The sequence below is a fragment of the Hemicordylus capensis genome, chromosome 1 (genome assembly GCF_027244095.1).
Source record: "Hemicordylus capensis ecotype Gifberg chromosome 1, rHemCap1.1.pri, whole genome shotgun sequence".
In the NCBI taxonomy this organism is placed as follows: Eukaryota; Metazoa; Chordata; class Lepidosauria; order Squamata; family Cordylidae; genus Hemicordylus; species Hemicordylus capensis.
In genome coordinates this window covers 161,064,124-161,084,938 of record NC_069657.1, presented here as the reverse complement: position 1 = coordinate 161,084,938, position 20,815 = coordinate 161,064,124, and the positions used below count along the sequence as shown (strand labels likewise).

The following is a 20,815-nucleotide window of genomic DNA, read 5'->3' as shown; positions in this document are numbered from 1 at the left end:
AGGAGGTGCAAGGACATGACCAGAATTCAGTGCACCTCGATCATGGCCTTTGTGTCAAAACAGCATCCACCTCTTTTGCTGTCGTGCATCCTCATTCCTCCTTAACCTCCTGGATCAGTCCACAGACTTCACTTCTTTTGCCAAGCCTTCCCTGAACCACCATAACTCGTGCAGCTTCTGTACTTTCTACTACCGGTTAACAGTCCACACAGTTCCTTCATCTGGTCCTGTCCTTTTAGGTCTGTAGTCTTTAACTTGGCTTATAAACCTCTTGGCAAGGGCTATGCTACTTTCTTGTTTTATTAACACACCCCTGGAGTGTATGTGTAAATTAGTAGCTTCTGTTCCCTGAGTAAAATGTTATATATTTGTTTATGGGAAATTGTATTTTACTGCATTTATACCAGTTGCCAATAGGTTTCTACAGCTTTTTCTAGCTGGTTAACAATCTGCTTGGCTTTTTCTACTTAGTTAACGTGTCTCCTTCATCCACTCCTCTGTTGCCAGATTTGGCTTTTTTAAAGCCAAATTTTGGGTTACGGCCCATTTGACCCACGAGTATACCCCTTAGGTTTTGGCAACAGTCCACTCCTGTCCTTTACATTTGTCATGGCAAAATAGACCCAGTGCATATTTCCCTACATGGATGCAAGATCCATTTATGAAAATTATCCTGTGTGAAGCAGCCTTGAGTATTATTATTATTTACATTACATTTTATATCCCGCTCTTCCTCCAAGGAGCTCAGAGTCCTTGGAGGGCTCATACTACATACTTAAGTTTCTCCTCACAACAACCCTGTCAAGTAGGTTAGGCTGAGAGAAAAGTGACTGGCCCAGAGTCACCCAGCAAGTATCATGGCTGAATGGGGATTTGAACTCGGGTCTCCCTGGTCCTAGTCCAGCACTCTAGCCGCTATACCACGCTGGCTCTCTTTTGTGCTGTATAACAAATTATCTCTCTTTGTTATGTAGAACATAACAAAAGGACTTCTGGATACAGGCATTGCTCAGTCTCTAGTCTCTGCTACAGTGCTGTGAGACCTTTCACTTGATGGTTTTTCTTTGTGCTGAGAGTTTTTTGTTGCTATTTTTAGTAAAATGCCTGAAAAGGGAAGAGAGAGAGAGAGAGAGAGGCACTTGTGAGCTTCTCTGCTTATGTGACACTAACATTTGAGCCATGGAAGTAGCATGTCAAGATGTTCCTTATTTGAAAGCCCTTAGATAAGTCTTTCTCCATCTGATGAATATTTCTATAGTGACTAAGATGCTGCTGCTTTAATGCCAGCCTGCAATGCTCTGGAAATCTCAAGCATGTGTGGGTGTGTGGTTTTTTGTGTTTACCTTACCTTGATTCTAGACAGTTGATGAATTAGCCTATTTAGGGTGAAAGCCTTCAGGTACATTATATCTTCATATCCTTTTTTCCTTAAAGGCTACTCCTAGTAGGAAGCAAATGTATTCTGATAGTCCCCTCACCATATGAAATATTAGGCAATGGATGCCTCATAAGGACTGCAAAAAACGTTAGTGCTAATGGGGCTAGGATTTAGAGAGATAAGTGTAGTATACTCGGGAGTTATCCAGGCAGATGAATGTCATCCCTTTGACACATTCTCCTGGAAAGGTAGGGAAAACATACTACTTACTTTAGTTAGCTAGTTATCCTGTGTTGAAAGTTTTTAAACCAGGCCTTGAATCCCCAGTAATACTGATGATGTTTGGGTATGTTCCTGCAAAGCTTTTCTCTCTCACTACATAATGACTTAAGCAGAGATCTATGTCCATAGCCAGTTTTTATTGAAGTTTTTTGTGAAATGTGCATTCAAATTCTGGACTAATTAAAGTAAGTTTGGTACCACTGACTTTGTAGGATTGTAAAATCAGCCAGCGTGGTGTAGTGGTTAGAGTGCTGGACTAGGACCGGGGAGACCGAGTTCAAATCCCCTATCAGCCATGAAACTAGCTGGGTGACTCTGGGCCAGTCACTTCTCTCTCAGCCTAACCTACCTCACAGGGTTGTTGTGAAAGAGAAACTCAAGTATGTAGTACACCGCTCTGGGCTCCTTGGAGGAAGAGCAAGATATAAATGTAAAAATAAAATAAAATAAAATCCCATATTGGCAGAGGCGTAACTATAACAGGGCAAGGGGAGACAGTTGTCTGGGGGCCCACTGCCTTTGGGGGGCCCCCCAGAGGCAAGTCCCATGACTGACTCCCCCAGCTGCACACCTGTCCGGGCTTCCTTCAGTTGTATTCATCCCCTGAAATTGATGTGAGTGGAAAATTGATGTGACCTGGAGCTACCAGAACAGCATGTCTTTCTCTAGTACCATTTGATGGGGCTATTCACACGACTGCAGAAAATTGGGCTAACCTCTGCTAGCCCGATTTTCTGCAATCATGAGAACCACCGGGATCGGCTGCGAGCCCGGTGGTTCTTGAGCGGGTAACCCGCTCAAGTAGCCTGCCCCTAAAACCGGGTTTGCAGAGCGAGTGAATGGTTTAATGACTTGCATCGTCCACAATTTACAAAACCTTAAAAAAAAAAATTTAGGATGATGTTCTATTGTGGCATCTATCTATCTCACACTCTGCTTTTTGTTACCACTATTCAGCCTCATTTAAGATATCTTTACTTCATGAGCTGAGCTTCAGTGGTGGGGGGAGCATTTTAAAATCTTTTTTCTGGGCCCACTCCAACTTGCTACGCCCCTGCATGTTGACCTTCACATGTGTGCTATTTACTACATTAATCTGCAAGTGAGTCACTGCTGTGGCTATAGAAAGTCATGTTGGCTACTATTTTTCCAAATAGTAAGCCAGAGGCCATCACTGATAAGGGATAACTCCTAGCTAGTTTTGCATAAACTCTTACACAGGTATCGGTAAGAATAATGGTGTTCAAATATTGTTTTAAATTGGTCTAAATTTGTTTTTATATTGTTTTAAGTAGTGTGTCTTAGATGGTGTTTGTTTTGTCTTTTTAAACATACATACATACATACATACATACATACATACATACATACATAAATAAATAAATAAAGGACCTGAACATTAAGATGGGGTTGACTAGCCACCTTAGGTAGAGTGTGCAAAAGCTGGCGCAGCCAACACTTCATTTAAAAGCAGTGAACAAAGCAATGAACACCCAGGCAATTTGTCTGAATCGTATCCCTTCCTTACTGTATGTAAATCTGCTATAGCTGCATCTCAAGCCCCTATGTCCATGTTACCTTCCTCTAAGGTGCACTTCATTATTGACTAATAATTCACACCGCTCCCTTTCACAAATTAGGAATTTCTCCTTGGACAAGTCCCCCAGGAGCTATTTACAGAAATGTTTGGAAACCAGTTTTGCCTAAAGTAAAACCTGCTTATCAAGCAAAAATAGAACATATTTCTAATAAATTGGATCACAGAATTCATATTCAAACCTAGTCAATATTTTCATTTTATTTTTTCTCATTAGGTGAGGCAACAGTAAAGAAGAAACCAGCTCCAAGGACACCACCCAAAGCAGGTATTGAGTGTTATGGTCGGTAGGTATAGACAAACACATGAAAACAAAATTTGCCTACTTTGTGTGCACAAAAGGGTTCCTAAGGCTAGTGGCTCAGAAGATAATTTCTCAGTGACTGTTCTTCCAAAGGTCTCATGCCTTTGGAACATTTTTCCTCTGAGATTTAGTACTTTGAATAGAGGTTTGCATACCTTTTGAAGGGATATGGCAGTGAACCATTTTCAAACTTTCTAAGCCTTCCCCACTCAACTGGAACTGAACAAAGCAACCAATACCATTCATATTTTTGTCACAGGCATGAAGCCACCCAAATCATGAAGTTGTTCTGTGCTAACAAATTTCTAAAGCTTTCCTTCATACTGAACCAGGTGTGAAGAGCCCTTACACTGAAGGAGGCCTACACAAATTGTGACTCACTGCCCATGTGTTATAGCCATCCTGCCCCAGTTTTGCAGACACCAGGGATAGGGTTTGCTGGTTTGTTGCATTCTGGCTGGGGCACAGATTGTGCAGGTCTGCACTGAACCATTATGTGAAGTTTGAAACATTCCTTAAATCGAATGAATGAATGAATGAATGAATAATGGCTCTATAAACAAGATCCTAGATTTTTTCTGTTCTCTGCTCATGGGTTCAGCTCTAGAAAATTGAGTGGATTATTAATGCTTGTTTAATGCTTCCACTGGAATTCATTCACATAACTTCCAAAAGTCTGACCATGGCCCAGACAGTTGCGCTGGAAGCCGCCCCACATCAATGGAAAAGAGGGTGGATGGGAATAGAGGCATGTGGACACAAGTTGAATTTCTAAGTTCTTCAGCTCCATCCATCAGTACAGCTGAGATGCTTCTGATTGGTGAGGAAGCAATCCTGAGCCAATTGATATAAAAACTGTGATACAGGTTGAAGGCAACCTTGTACCTCCCATATTAACAGTTTGTATCTGTTAGAAGCTTGACTCTAAAGGAAATCTTCTTTTTATCAGCTCTTCCCCCTCAGATTGTTCAATTTCCAGAAGACCAAAAAGTGCGGGCTGGTGAATCAGTGGAGCTGTTGTGCAAAGTGACAGGAACTCTGCCCTTGACATGTGCCTGGATGAAATTCCGGAAGCAGGTAGCACAATCCCTTTTGCATAAGAGGGTAAAATCCAAAAATGACATTGAATTGGATTGTTCACGATGGCTAGGAATAATCTCTTGCATCTGCAGTCTTCAGGTTCATCCATGCAATCAGATGCCAGATGTTTATAAAAAAAAATAACTTGCTTGCCCGTCATCTTGAACAAAGGACTGTTTATACAATGAAAAACAGTGATGATAACTCTGTAGTATATTTATCCATGCTGAAATATTGCTGAGTTTCAGCCAGGAGGGAAATTGTGGTGAAGGAGGCCCCTGAATTGTCTAGTAATGACTTTCTGCTTTCTTGAGAGTAAAGAGTTCTCTTTAGGTAGTCTTTGCCTCATAATCAGTTGTTTTGGTTGGTTTTTTAACCTGAGGTTCCCTTCCAATCACCACCAGAGCAAGAGATCAGATTATAAACTCCTTGGGGGCAAGTAGCTTTTTTTCTTTCTTTCCCTTTATGTGAGGCTGTTTGTTTTTGCATATAAAACTGTAATGTGCCATGTACATTGATGGTACTATATGAATAATAGGCTTTGCGCATTCAGAAAGTTTGGATTCAGATTCAGCTCTGACCCAATCTGACTTTAACAATGTTGGATTTGGATTCTGTGGGCTCTGGCAATGGCTTAAATTACATCATATTTAGAATCTGAATCTGAATCTGAATTCTCACTTAAATTAACCCCTGCTAACTTGGCAAAGAGGCACCTTTTAACATGGTGATTCTCTTTATTTCTCATGGGAGAGTAACTGGCCCTATCCACCCCCAACACAGTATCTCCAGTGACTGTTGCTGGTGTCTATCTTATGTTTCTTTTTAGATTGTGAGCCCTTTGGGACAGGGATCAATCTGATTTATTTATTATTTCTCTGTGTAAACCGCCCTGAGCCATTTTTGGAAGGGTGGTATAGAAATCGAATGAGTGAGTGAGTGAATGAATGAATTCTGATTTTGCTCCATAGCAGTCAATGGGGAAATTGAATAAAAGTCATCAAAAATCACCAGTTGGTCCTAGAACCTTGAAACTTGCCACACATGCGGAAGGAAGGAGGTCAGGGCCCCTGTAGTGAATTTGAAGAACATTGGTCAATTTGGTGACCAAAGTTTTGGTGGATTTTTGAAACTTTTATTTTTAAAATGGTGAAATCTGGCTTGTTTCAAGCCAGAACTTTACAAAGACATCTGAAACTGAAGACCCTCCTTGGACCATCATTCCATCCCCATGTGGAGGAAAAAGGAAATTTATTTTATTTTATTTTATTTTTTCTTCCCTATTGCAGGAACAGGCAGACCTTTTAAAAGGCATTAAAAGGACTTCATACCTTTTACTCTCTTAATGGCTAGAAGGGAAAGTGATAAATATTTTCTACACCAAAGCAGAAACATTTGAACTACTTTCACTTTTACTGACTGTGTGCTTCTGTAATGGGGAAGACAAATTAATATAAAATCAAAGAAAAGTCCTTTTTCCTCCATATGGGGGTATAATGATGTTCCTAGGGAAGGCTTCAGATTCAGAAATGTTTGTAAAGTTCTGGCTTGAAATAAGCCAGTACTAGCCCCTTTTTCTATTTTTAATTTTAAAAAATCCCCCCAAAATTAGAGGAGTTACCCATAGCCTTGAAAAAAATAACATAGAGTCCTGCCAATGTGGACTTCATGTGTGCCAGATTTCATTACTGTATGCCCATCTATTCCAGAAATATAAAAGGGGGGCAAAAGGGGCATGCTGTTATCCCTTTTCATGAAGGTAAAGGGCAGATTCCTCCACATGGGGTTGGAATGGTGGTCTAAGGAGCATCTTCACTTTCAGAAGTTTTTGTAGAGTTCTGGTCTGAAACAAGTAAGAATTCACCATTTTTAGCCATTTTTTCAAAAATTCACCAAAAATTGAGAAATTGACTAATTTCCTTCAAATTCACTGCAGGGGCCCTTACCTCCTTCCCCACATATGTTTCAAGGCTTTAGGATCAATTGCTGATTTTTAGTACATTTATTTTGTTTTTCCCCATTCACCTCTATTTTTGAATGTTTGTAAATGGTGGTTTCTGCCATTTTTACTTCTGATTGCCTGACATGACTCCCAACATGAATTCTGACTTTCTGACACCATAGCAGATATTCCCAATCCTATATTGGAAAGTTAGTGTCAGATCAGAAATGTCAGGATCTGGATCGAGATCCGTCGATACCCATAAGAATGGGTTCTGCGCCTGCGCAGGAGTCACGCGGTAGCCATGCCTGAGCTTGTCGAAGCGCCGAAGCCACGCCCCCACGCTGAGCGTTCTATATAAGGCGTGTCTTTGGCGCGAAGTCCCTCAGTTCTTTTCCGACCGCCTTTGCGTTTGGACCTCGGTCTGCCACCTCAGCTGTTGGAAAAGTTCCTCTTTACATTAAGAACGAGTTCATCCTTTACTGACTGATTTTTGGTTTTGACGACGGACTGGAAAGCGACCTTTGTTTGGAATTTGACTCGGACTGACTTCTCGGTTTTTCCCGGTTCTCGACGCGGACTGACTGACGACGATCCCGGCTCTTCGACCTCGGAACGGACTCCACTACGAGTGTGAATATGACTGAGGAGAAAAGATCTTTTAAATGGTGTGAAGGCTGCAGGGCGAAACTCCCCTCCAAGGACCTTCACGACCTTTGCTTATTATGCCTCGGTGAGGAACATAATGTCGCCTCCTGCAAGATTTGCCTCTCTTTCTCGAAGCAAACGAGAAAAAACCGAGCGCTACGCCTTCGGGCCGCTATTTATGACGAGGTTCTGAGCCCCTCCACTCCGGGTACTCCTCGTCCCTCGACCTCAACTTCGTCTTCAAAATTGCCCCCGAGGGCGGAGTCGGCACCTCCATCAACGTCGAGCCGCCACCGAAAGTCTTCCTCAGCATCGAAGAAAGTTGATTCTTCGAAGCCTACTTCGATGCCGAAGAAACATTCTAAGTCGAAGGAATCTCCAGCTCCTTCGCGTGTATCCAAGTTATCCACATCGACATCGAAACCGGTAAAGTCAACATCGACGCCGTGTACATCTTCTTCGTCTTCCCCATCGAGACCGGATCTTCATTCAAGTGGACGTAACGACTCTCCTTCTGGGCGTCAAAACACAGATCGGCATAGTTCTCCACCTAGAAAACGTCGAAGATCCCCAGACCTGCCTCCGCGTACTCCATCTCCACCAAGTGTATCGAAGTCGTCAGCTTTACCATCAACATCGGGGTTTCCATAGACCACTGCAGTGCCACCAATGACGACTGATCAGTCGGCGCTACCTGCTCCCTCGATATCGACAGCTCAGTCGATGCCGACAAATCCTTCGATGTCGACGGCTCCTTCAGCATCGACAGTTGCCTCGATATTGACTCCTGCTGTTCAACCGGTGCTTGCCTCGACGTCGATTTCGATGCCGATTGCTCGAGCTCTATCGCCAGCTCCGACCCCACTACACTCGGCTTCGCCATCTACACCGTCGGTCGGTCTTCGAGATACTGTACTGCACACCCCGGTCCTCACTTCTCAGGTGACGCCACGCTGCCCACCTCCTGCTTTCGAGATCATAGACGTCGATGCCGAGGATATTCTACCATCAGCGACTCGCTCACTGCTTTCGCTATTGGACTCAACGTCGAGTAGACGGACAACCTCTACCTTTAAGGGTTTCTTGCCAACAGATGCAGGCCCATCTCAACCTTCAGTCTCCACAGCACACTCCTCCAGACCTCAATCCGCCAGCCAAGGACGCTCCCCGCTAACATGGCACACCTGTGAATACCCCCAGGATCCCATGGGTACAACTTCACCTGGAGAACCATATGTGTTTGATGACACCGGGTCTCAACGATTGCCACTGCGTTCTGTGTCTACTGTATCTACCCAGACGCAGTGCCCAGAACTATTTCACCGTGCTTCACAGACTTTTCCTATGAGCACAAGATCTGCCTCCATTCAGACAGATGTCCTGCCACACTCATCTGTCAGCACTGAAGAGACACAAACCATTGCTCAAACTAATGGAAATGAACCGTCTCCTTGCTCCCCCTCTGAACATTATGGTTCGTCCGATTTTGAGTCGGATTCGGATGAGGACAGTAATATTGCGGATCCTCCAGTGGATGTGGCTCCACCCACGTATGTATCTCCAAATGATGAGCTGAAAGCTTACCACAAGCACATTCGTGCGATGGCGGATTCCCTGGGGCTGGACATTCGCTCTCCTTTGGCGACAATAGATGATCCGGTATACAACTTTATGCTTCAGTCTCAATCTACCGCTCCAGTGGCACTCCCTATGCTACCAGTGATCACTAGGGCGGCTAAGTGCGCTTGGGAAGTACTCCACACCTCCACGCCAACTTCCAAGAAACTTGAGAGCCTCTACCGGGTACAAGATAAGGACAATGAATATTTGTTGAAGCATCCGGCGCCCAATTCTCTTGTTATTGATTGCGCCACTTCTTCTAAGTCAGGCAAACGCCATACAGTTCCTCCGGATAAAGAGGGCAGAAAACTAGACCTTTTAGGCAGGAAGGTGTATTCGACTTCGTGCCTTTCGATCAAAGTGGCCAACTATGCGGCCTGCACGGCCAAATACACACATGGCCTCTGGGAACTTTTGGAAAAAGACCTGGAATCTTTGCCTATACATGAGTTTAGGGCTAAGTTCCGCCAGACCTTGGAAAACACTGGGGATTTGACTCGTCGCCAGCTAAGCATTTCTAAACACCTAGCGGAAAGTGAGTCCAGGGCCATGACAGCAGCTATCACTCTACGCAGGCATGCTTGGTTGCGGTCCACTAATCTCCAGATGGACATGAAAGAAAAGATCGAAGGCCTGCCTTTCGATGGCTCTGGTCTTTTCAGCACCACCACAGACGCCACAATGGAACAGTTAAAAAAATCCAAGTTCACGGCAAAAACCTTCACTGCTGCCCAATCATCCTCCGGGCAGTCATCAAGATACCGACCCAATTATGGAAAATATAGGCCCAACTATCGAACCCAAGATCGCCGGGATTTCAGAAAGCCATATACCCCATATCAAAAGCGAGCCTACCAGCAGAGGCATAAAGCTTCTCAACCCCAGCGTTCCAAGACGCAGGACAACCAAAAGCGTCTTTGAAAATTGCAATTGCCCATTGACACCTCCTCCTCTCTCCCTTTCCCAGCCAGCGCGGGTACCGTCCTCACCATCGACTATTCTGTCCCAGCCAACCATCAGGCTGGCCAGCCATGTCCCCGCATGGCACCACATAACATCAGACAAATGGGTCCTGAAGATTGTGAGCTCAGGCTATGCACTCGAATTCAAGACCATTCCTCGTTTTATGGGGATGAAGCTCACTCCTGCATCGGATCTCCTGAGGGAAGAGGTGAAGGATCTTCTTTGCAAAGGGGCAATATCCCCGGTGTCATGGGCAGACAGGCTAGACGGGTTCTACTCCCGTTACTTCCAAATTCCCAAACGGGATGGGGGTATACGACCCATTATGTATCTCCGTCGCCTGAACAAATTCATTCACGTCCGAAAATTCCGCATGATGGCGTTACAGCACATCCTACCTCTCCTTCAGGGAGAAGAGTGGCTTGCAACGCTGGACCTCAAGGACGCCTATTTTCATATAAGTATTCGACCTTGCCACCGAAAGTACTTACGTTTCACCGTCGGACGGGAAGTGTACCAATACAATGTATTGCCCTTCGGACTGTCTACCGCACCGAGGGTTTTTACAAAATGCATGGCTGTGGTGATTGCACACCTACATACCAGAGGGATTGCTATCTATCCATACCTAGACGACTGGCTTCTGGCAGCAAAGACCAAAGAAGAGTTACTTTCGCATATCCGTTATGTGATAGATCTTCTCCACGACCTAGGTGTTCAAATCAATTGGAAAAAGTCACATCTACAACCGGTTCCGGTTATCTCCTACATAGGAGCAGTTTTGGACACCAGAGTGCAGAAAGCGTTCTTACCAGAGGACAGGTTCAACTGTATTGGAGACCTGATTCGTCTCTTCCAGCAACAACCATCCCAACCAGCCCTTGCCGTCCAACGCCTCTTAGGGCTGATGGCTTCGTGCAATGCGATTATACACTTCGCTCGCCTAAAAATGCGCAAGCTTCAACTATGGTTTCTTTCTGTCTTTCACCCATGCAGGGACAATCAAGACAAACGCTTACTAATGCCTCCTCAAGTCCTTCGTTCTCTAACGTGGTGGACGCGCCGAAACAATCTGCTCAGTGGGGTCCCCTTTCAAAATCCCTCCCCTACTGTCTGGCTGACCACAGATGCATCTCTACAGGGTTGGGGTGCACATTGCAACGGGCACAAGATCCAAGGCAGGTGGTCTCCTCAACAAGCCCTACTACACATAAATTTCCTAGAGCTACTAGCAGTTTTTCTGGCTCTGCGAGCTTTTCTTCCAATCATACAAGGCCAGATTGTTCAAGTCCAGCTCGACAACACAACTGCACAAGCATACATCAACCGTCAGGGCGGAACGGTGTCCCGGAGCCTGTGTGCCCTCAGCGTCCAGTTGTGGCACTGGTGCATCCAACACCAGATTGCCCCTGCAGCAGTACACATCAAAGGCCTGGAGAATGTATTAGCCGACGACCTCAGTCGGGTCTTTTTGAAAGATCACCAACACGAATGGGAACTACATTCAGAAGTCTTGACCCCGCTCTTCGACCAATGGATGTTTCCCTCCATAGATCTCTTTGCTTGCTCCAGGAATACAAAATGTTCCCGTTACTGCTCGAGAGCGGGCCACGATGCTCGTTCTCTAGGGGATGCTTTTCAGCTGAACTGGTCCGAAGAGACTCCGTACATGTTTCCCCCACTCCCACTGATACCCAGGGTAGTGGCACGTCTGCTGTCTCAACCGACCGACGGGATCTTGATTACCCCTTGGTGGCCAAGACAACCTTGGTTTCCGCGGCTACGCAGACTGTCCAAGAACTGTTACCACCACTTACCTCAGCGCCTAGATCTGCTGACACAAGACGACGGCCAGATCTTGCACCCAGACGTTCTCACCCTTCATCTGACCGCCTGGCGGATACTCTCCTAAGACGAATTTTGCTCAACCAACGGAAGGCATCCACTCGTAAGAATTATCAGAGCAAATGGCACCGTTTTAAAATATATGCAAGGTCTAGAGGGTTTTTACCCAAGCAGGCTTCGATCAAGGAAGTCTTACGTTACCTAACGATACTAAAAACTCAAGGTCTTGCAAATGTCTCCCTTAAGGTCCATCTGGCTGCCCTCTCCGCACAACACCCGGGCAGTGATGGAAAGACTTTGTTTTCCCATCCGTTGAGTAAGGCCTTTCTAAAAGGTCTCTCGAATGTGTACCCGCCAGTTAAGCCTCCTGTGGAACCATGGAGCCTATCTCTGGTTCTTTCATCCCTCACTCAGCCTCCTTTCGAGCCCATGGCCACATGTTCATTGAAACTGGTCTCCTGGAAGACTGCTTTTTTGATAGCAATTACTACTGCTAGACGAGTCAGTGAACTCACAGCACTCAGAGTAGACTCCCCTTATACTATCTTTTATCCAGACAAAGTCCGAATGCGTCTGGATCCTTCTTTTTTACCTAAAGTAGTGTCTTCCTTCCACCTCAATCAGGATATAATCCTGCCTACGTTTTTCAGACTTCCTTCCACTTCCTTGGAGAGATCCTTGCACACTATGGATGTACGCCGTGCTCTGCTGTTCTATATGTCCAGAACACAAGCCTTTAGAGCCTCCAAACGTCTCTTCGTGTCTTACCAAGGCTCTTCCAAAGGTTCCCCAGTCTCCAGACAACGACTGTCGAGATGGTTGGTGCAGGTGATACTGTTCACATACAAACTACAAAACAAAGCACCTCCAGAAGCTATACGGGCCCACTCCATTAGAGCCCACGCTTCCTCGGCTGCACACCTAGCAGGGGTTTCTTTCACGGACATCTGCAAAGCAGCTACATGGTCCTCTGAGTCCCCGTTTATCAAACACTATGCCATAGATGTACGTTCTGCTGCAGAGGCTTCATTCGGGAGAAGCATCTTGAAAAGGGTGCTGCCTTAATTCCTACTGCTCCCCTCCTCCTTTTTTGGAGCTCGCTAGACACCCATTCTTATGGGTATCGACGGATCTCGATCCAGATAAACAGGTTGCTTACCTGTAACTGATGATCTGGTAGAGATCCGTCGATATCCATAAGACCCTCCCGACCTCCCCTCTGCAGTAGGACTACCTTTATGTGCATTGCGGTGTGCAGCCCTTTGCAACGTCCTTTATTGAGCACTTACCTTGGATGAACTCACCTTCGTCTTCTGGATGGTCGTCCTCCACGGCGGTCGTCCAAGAACTGAGGGACTTCGCGCCAAAGACACGCCTTATATAGAACGCTCAGCGTGGGGGCGTGGCTTCGGCGCTTCGACAAGCTCAGGCATGGCTACCGCGTGACTCCTGCGCAGGCGCAGAACCCATTCTTATGGATATCGACGGATCTCTACCAGATCATCAGTTACAGGTAAGCAACCTGTTTTTTCTAAACCAATTTTGCAAATTTTGGATTATTTCCGACATTTCCGATCCAATTTAGCACAGGCCTAGCATGAGGCCATTTGGTGCAATGCTCCTTGGTTGGCCACTGCGTTCTGCCACTCAAATCTTCTCCCTCTGAAACCATTCCCATCAGACCTCTCTGCTGAGGTTTAAAGAAACACATGCTAAAAGAATTGAATTTTTAAACTTTTTTATTTTTCTCAAGCTCCCCCCCACACACACACACACAAAACCCCATGAAAAACAGACTAAAGAATATGATTTTAGCCACTTTATTGGACCCTGGGTGACAATCCCACCAAAACACATTGCAGGCACCATTTTGTGAATTCTGAAATTTTGAAGTATTTCCAAAATTATTTTCCAAAATTTGGGAGTTAATTCCAACTTTACTGATCTGATTGGGGATCAGATTTGGATTTTACTAATCTTTACCAATTTTGGATAAAATCCAGATTTTTTAATCCAAATTTGCACAGGCATAATAATATAATGCTCTTATTCAGATAAATAAAAACTTCCTAGTGTGCTTTTTCATCCCTAAGAGAATTCCTATAGATAGGTGGTGGTGGTGGTGAATATGACTCCATCCCATCCCAGGCGGGTATGGAGGCAGCCAAAGAGAGTCCTCATTCTTGGATTAGTAATGCTGTTCACATTGCCTCAGGGCACAAACTATAAAGTCAGGCATATGCTTATGCGGTTATCGTTTCACTTCTAGGAACAAAAAGAAGCAGATGGTTTCTCCAAGGTTTACTTGTCATTAACCTTTCCCCATTTTTGTATTATTTAAATGCATTTTTTGGTAGTTTCACCAGTGTCTGTTTTTCTTGCTGATTCCACTCCTTTCAGAAGATATGCCTTAATTTCCTCCTGCTGCTCTGTCCCCTGGTCCCTCTTTTGAATGCAGAAAAACCTCATTGTAGCTGCCTTTTTTGTATACTTTATTATTTTTCGATCCGTGTTAATCCAAGAGCCCAGCATGTGTTGTCTATTTGAGCACTTCCTGCCCCACTGCATTACTTAGGAAAGTTTCTTAGCCTCTCTGGCTGGGCAGGCATCAGATTAGTACTGATTACAACAGCTAAGGGCAGAAACAGGAATTAGTTACATGATGTTACTGAACAGTAACAGAACTGGAGTTCAAAACTAGGAACATGTCCAGAAATGGGGCTCATAGGACCAGCACCAGAAGTTGAGCTAAGTATCTTAGAGACACCAGCACCCAAGCACCAAAGCTGCCTTCTGTTCGCTTGTTGAGTCCCATCAGCCGTGCTAATCAACCTTTTCCAATATCTTCTATGAAGCCTTTATATAAAGCTTCTAATGGTGATTTAGTGTTGTGGCCTTGATGGCCAATTCTGGCAAGCGACAAGATCACATCCTGACTTAAAACTCTTTTGGAAAAAAATTCCAGGATTTGGTGGTCTTTCCACATGTTGGTCCATTCAATAGATCTCTCCACCTTGCTGGAACCATGAGTGCAGAAATACTCCACTCATGATGAGTTTACCACACGCAAACTGGTTATGTGGAAGACACTATTCCCTGATAACAGTCTGGGAATAGGTGTCTTCTGTTGCTTAGGACTGCCTAGATTTCATAGTCTGGGATGTATGTTAAGATTTGACTAGCCCGTACTAAAGGAATGGAAGAATGTTACAAAGACAACAGAATGGCAAAAGTGCAGCTCCTCCTCCAAAGATATTGTGTTTTTATTACTGGTCCTGCAGGATTATCTGCATCAGGCTAGTTTTTGCAGTCGTTTGCCAAAATGGAATTTGTAACTTAGACCTCCATGGGGTTTTTATTATTATTATTGCATCAAGATGTATGGTAGGAAAAGCCAAACTAAATATCCTTCATTTTTAATGATCTGGAGAAGCTGTTATCTAATAGGAAGTGGGAGCAGGGGAGGGAGGTCACTGACATTGCTGTCTATTTTCATATTTAGAACACACTGTGCTGCATTTTACAGTTACACTGAAATGTTAGCATTCTTAATGGCCTTCATGGCCTAAACTTCATGTAAATGCAGTTCTAAGTATTCTTGACGTTTTGTGCTGTGGTTCTCATCTTGGCTCCATAGAGATATGGTTCAAAGCACACAAAATGCTTGAAGACTTGTACTGCAAAACTGGGTTTGGTTCCTCTCAGATGGGGTTGATCTTCACCTTTTTCAGTCTGATTTTATTCACTCTTCCCAGGTTGGGAATTTGAAGCCTCTGCTATTATTGTTCTAGTGTTTAGTGTGTACTGATTTTCCCCACTGGTGCTTTTGCATCTGGAACAAGGGAGCATAGCTCCAGGCCTGGGAAAGCCAAGAGTTTTAAGAAGGGAAGCCCCTGCCAATTCTAGTGAAGCTTGGAGTAAACACTCACTATTTTAGTGTAATTTGTTGTCAGCTGTGGTTGTCATCAGTGGAGGATGCTTAAATAAGCAAACCAATAAATGCTTGTGTTTTGTTTATTTGTTTACATACATTGTGTGTGTGTGTGTGTGTGTGTGTGTGTATACACATACATACACATTAAAATGGCATTTTTAATTTAAATCAGTCTTGCTTTTTGCTAACTAGAATTAATTTTTAAAGGCATGCTATCTTATAGTCTTAAATTCTGATTGTATCAGATGGGATTGATAAAAGAAGTCATCATTTTGTACAGTTTCTTAATGCAGTTATGTTCTTAACCCATTCTCTCACAATATATGATGTGATGGGAGATTCTCAGTTGAGAGTCCAGACTGTTAGATATTAGCATTGGACCTAATATGGCTTAAGAGCTAATAGAGGGGTGATTTTCATGGTCACAGAGGTAAGGCACAGTGGTAGGTCCAAACATACACAATTGTTTCTTCTTTTAGTGAGTTCTGTTTGGCAACCTATTTAAATATAAATATAAAGGATTTATATCCTTTGATATAATTTTTCAGAAAACCTGTCTTAATCTACCCCTTTGATTTGACAGATCCAAGAGAATGAGCACATCAAAATTGAGAATGCCGAGAACAGCAGTAAGCTAACTATCTCTTCAACGAAGCAGGAACACTGTGGATGTTACACTTTAGTGGTGGAAAACAAGCTGGGCAGCAAACAAGCCCAAGTCAACCTCACTGTTGTAGGTAAGTATAGTGGATTTTTGATCTGTGTTAGAAAACTAGCATTTTCTCATGATAGGGAGGGTCCTTTGCCTGACTGTCAATCTCCTAGGGCAACACATACAGAAGCACAAAGAAAGAGATTCTTTAGCTTTAAATAAAGCAGTTCATTGTGGAGGGAGAGGATGAAGGGCCTTTCTTGTTTCTAAAGCCAGTTTCTACCCTAGGTTGGAATACCCTGGTCAGTTTTTAGGTTGCATTTTAAGGCTATGGATAGGAGTCTAGAAGAAAACAAACAACTTGGAGGGCAGTGGCTGACATCCTGACTAAATTGCTTGACAGAAGTCTCAAACATGTCTTACTAATTCCACTGGGACTTCTGTCAAGCAATTTAGTCAGGGTGTCAGCAAGAAATTAGCAAACAATAAATAAGAAGCAAGATGCCTGAACAGTACTTTCAAACATCAGTTGCTTTTACACTGAAAAGTGAAAAACAAAAGCTGCAGATAGCAACCTTAGAGATTCTTTCTGTTGGGTGAAGAGATACAGTCAGTGGCCTGGTATTTAGCCTGCAAGCCTTAAGGGCCAGGAGAAGTTCAAGACTTGATTTAGAATCAATAGAGCATCTGACAGTTATGTAAGAGTCAATGATTTGTAAACTCTGTGCATGAGGTAATTCTGATTAGGGAACCCCTTTCTCTAAGACAGTGCCTCTGGGAGATACTTCAGTCATCCAGTGTTACTGCCTTATAACTGCTTAACACAGAGGATATCTGGCTCAACACATTTATCACATGTTCACACTGCCTAATCAAAAATCACTTAAGTGGTTTACAAACCAATTAAAACAAACTAGTTAAAATAAAAAATTAAAACACAGTATAAACAGAACCAACTAAAAACAACCATCAAAATGCCTGGTTGAAAAAGTTTGTCTTTAAGGCTCTCTTGAAGGCTAGCAGAGAGGGCAAACCTCGTATCTTGGCTGGGAGTGTACACCAAAGCTCAGCTATGAAGAAGGCCTGACTTGGAGTCATTGCCAGATGCGTTGGTGGCAACTGCAGGCGGACCTCTCCAAATCACCTTAGCCACCGTGGAATATCTTAGAAAAAGGTGCTCTCTTAAATAACCTGGACCTAAGCCATTTACAGCATTTAAAGGTAATTATTAGCACTTTGTATTTCAATCAATATTTATTATGGTCATAGACCAGCACAAAGTATAAGGGTGATTATATGTTAAAAGTGAGAGTAGATAAAAGGCGATTACATATGAAATGGTACATATTAATACTAAAAGGACTAAAAATACTAAAAATAGTAGATAATACACCAAAAGCATGAGGGTCCACACTTCGTATTTTGCCCGAAAGCAAGCATACTGGCAGCCAGTGTAATGCTTTCAAAATAGTATCATGGACTCTCCAACTTCAGTTAGTCCAGAACACAGCAGCCAGGGTGTCTCTGGGTCATCTTGGGGAGAACATTTCACTCCTATCTTAAAAGATCTACACTGGCTACCGAAAAGTTTCTGGGCAAAATACAAGGTCTTGGTTATAACCTATAAAGCCCTAAACAGCTTAGGCCCTGGGTATTTAGGAGAACATCTTCTTCGCTATGAGCCCCGTAGCCCATTGAGATTATCAGGAAAGGTTCGTCTGCAGTTGCTACCTGCTCGTCTGGTGGCTACTCAGGGATGGGCCTTCTCCATTGCTGCCCTGAGGCTTTGGAACATGCTTCCTGATGAAATAAGAGCCTCCCCATCTTTTACAGCTTTTAAAAAGGCAATCAACACACATTTGCTCACATTTAATTAGATACTGTTTTAATAGTTTGATGGTTTTTAATAGTTTTAACACTTTAAATCTTAAATTATTTAAGATTTATATAAATCTTTAACCTATTAAAAAGGTTAAATTTTAACCTTTTTGTTGTTGTATTTTGTTGTAAACTGCCCAAAGACTTGCATTTTGGGCAATATACAAATATGTTAAATAAATAAATAAAAGTTGTCCCAGAGACCAACCTGGCAGCCACATTATGCACTAACTGTAACTACAATGGTAGCCCTATGTAGAGAACATTACAATAGTCAAGTCTGGAGGCTACCCCCATGTGCACCATTGTTTAGGGTTGTTCTCCTCCAGAAAGTGTTGCATCAGCCAAAGCTGATAGAAGGCATTCCTGGTTGTTGACTCAGTCTGAGAACACAGAGAGAAACTTGGATTCACATAGCAATTATAAGTGGTTCCCATAAGAAAACATGTACTAAGAGGAACTATGGACTTCGAAACATGTTTCAATGAAACTGTTTTAAGTCACGGTGTACATGTAGATCTTCTACACTAGAACAAATTGACAGATGTCCTCACCCTTTGCCTGATGTCTACTCTGGAGGACCAGTATCTTCAGCTGTCACCTAGCAATATTTCAGTAGTGGCAGCAGGGCAAAAGTGTCTCCCCTCTAGAGCAGATAACAATGTTTGGGACAGCAAATCGGTCTTGGTTCTGTCATACTGACAGGGTTTGAGGGTCAAGTGGATAGTAGGTAAACTGAGAATTCTTTTCTGACTTGGATCTTATTCGGAGACAGAAAAGAATCTAGGGGCTTCTAATGCTTGCTTCCATATCAGTGAGTATTACCAAGCTCCCAAAGCTTATTTCAGGACCCAAGCCCAGTGAACTTCAGCAGCATTTATATCCATATATCTCTGTCCTGTCTCTGGACACTCAAAGCAGAAATGTGGATATGTTGCTCCTGATATTTTGGAAAACTACAGATGTCAGAAATTATCCCAGAGTGTGCATTTATTGTTAGGGTGGACTGGTGTTGAGCATGATGGTTTAGTATTGAGAACTACCGTGTTAAAAAAAATAGAATTCAGAATTAGAAACATACAATAAGAATTCACGATGGAGACCCAGAGGAGAGCTGGTCTTGTGGTAGGAAGCATGAGTTGTCCTCTATGCTAAGCAGATTGGAGACTACATGTGAGCACTCTAAGATATTCTCCTTGCAGGGTGGGGCTGCTCTGGGAAGAGCATCTGCATACTTGCATGCAGAAGGTCCAGAGTTCCCGCCCTGGCATCTCCAGATAGGGCTTGGAGAGACCCCTGTCTATAAATTTGGAGAATCTGATGCCAGTCTGGGTAGACGATACTGAGGTAGATGGACCAATTGTTGGACTAGGTATAAGGCAGCTTCCTATATTCTTATGCCTTCTTTTTTTAAATGGAAAATAGAAGCACAAAGTGTAGATAAATGACCAAAGTTGAAGACTATAATTGTGTGATGGAATAAGCACCAAGATGCACATATGAAAATAAAATAGTGCACCTGCAACTTGAGTATGTATTGAATATACAGTTATATATGCAGTTCTGGCCATTCTGGAACAATATGTAAATCTGGGGTGGAAAATTCATTAAGGGAAAATAACAAATGTAATTGCATGAGAAACTTTGGTTTTGAGAAAAGACTAAAAAGATTAGGATTCTTCAGCTTTGGTAATAGGAAATGTCTACAAAGTAGGCAAATTGAAGTATATAGAATTTTGAATGGTTTGAGTGAAAATGTTACACACCTCCATTTGCTTGCTTCGTAAGTGCTGTTACCACCCTTGCTGAACATGCGTTCACTACCATGGTATGTGACTATGATCTTGCTTGAGTTGGGAGAATTGGCTCTGGAACCAGTTTGCAAGTGTGCAGCAACAAAGGGCTTTTTAATCCGAGCAACCCAAGTACCCCTAGGGGGGTAATGGACCCAGAGGCAAGGCTTGTGAAAAATGGGGACAAGGTTTATTGAAACAACTGAAGCACAATGCAAAATGGATTTGGCAACTAGGGCCAAAACATAGATTGGTTCAGCAGGCAAAATAATTACGAACTCAGATATAATTGAGAACAAGTAAGCGAGCAACCAAAAGGGAAAAGGAACAATTATGTGGGCAATGAAGCAGGGAGATATAGAGCACAGAGTTTGAGAGAGGTATACAAACTGTATACCTTTCCTGTTGTTCTGATCTTGGTGGGGTGATGCCTTAGAAATGCTTTCCATCCCTCTTTATGGCTTCCTGCTGGAGGGCATGGATAGGTGAGGGGCGGCAGATGCAAATATAGCACCCAAGACTGTACACGTTCACAACAATCTGTAAAGTCTGGTGTGTGAGTACTATACTCCCAGCAAGTCCACTCCATGAGGATCTCTGCCTCAAAGAGGTTTTCTCAGGGTTTGTCTGCTTGTGGAGACCTGGACTTCCCAGGCAGTCAAAACACAAGACAAGACCTTAAGAGTGTCTGCACAACTGAGGAGGTTCCCAGGGACATGGGAGTTTGAAACAGCCAGGGCAGTACAGATGTCCCACACAAGGCACATTTCAGGCTAGGGTTACTTGCGTTTCTGGGTTCCCCAATTCAGAGTCCCAGGAACGCTTAGAAGCTGAGAGATTTCAGCGCTGAGGGAGACAGGATTGTGGCTGTCAGAACTGTTGGAAATTCTCTGTGGTGA

The 20,815-nt window shown here is 43.5% G+C and overlaps 1 protein-coding gene across 6 annotated transcripts in view; it reads left to right on the top strand.

Annotated features, from left to right (window-relative positions):
- Positions 1-20,815, top strand: part of MYLK (myosin light chain kinase) — a 359,252-nt gene that overhangs the window by 273,540 nt on the left and 64,897 nt on the right. For all 6 annotated transcript variants that reach the window (XM_053251749.1, XM_053251736.1, XM_053251728.1 and 3 more), the window contains 3 exons: positions 3,475-3,525; positions 4,511-4,638; positions 16,177-16,330. In XM_053251749.1, the coding sequence (XP_053107724.1) occupies positions 3,475-3,525; positions 4,511-4,638; positions 16,177-16,330 (333 nt within the window). The remainder of the gene's footprint in view (positions 1-3,474; positions 3,526-4,510; positions 4,639-16,176; positions 16,331-20,815) is intronic.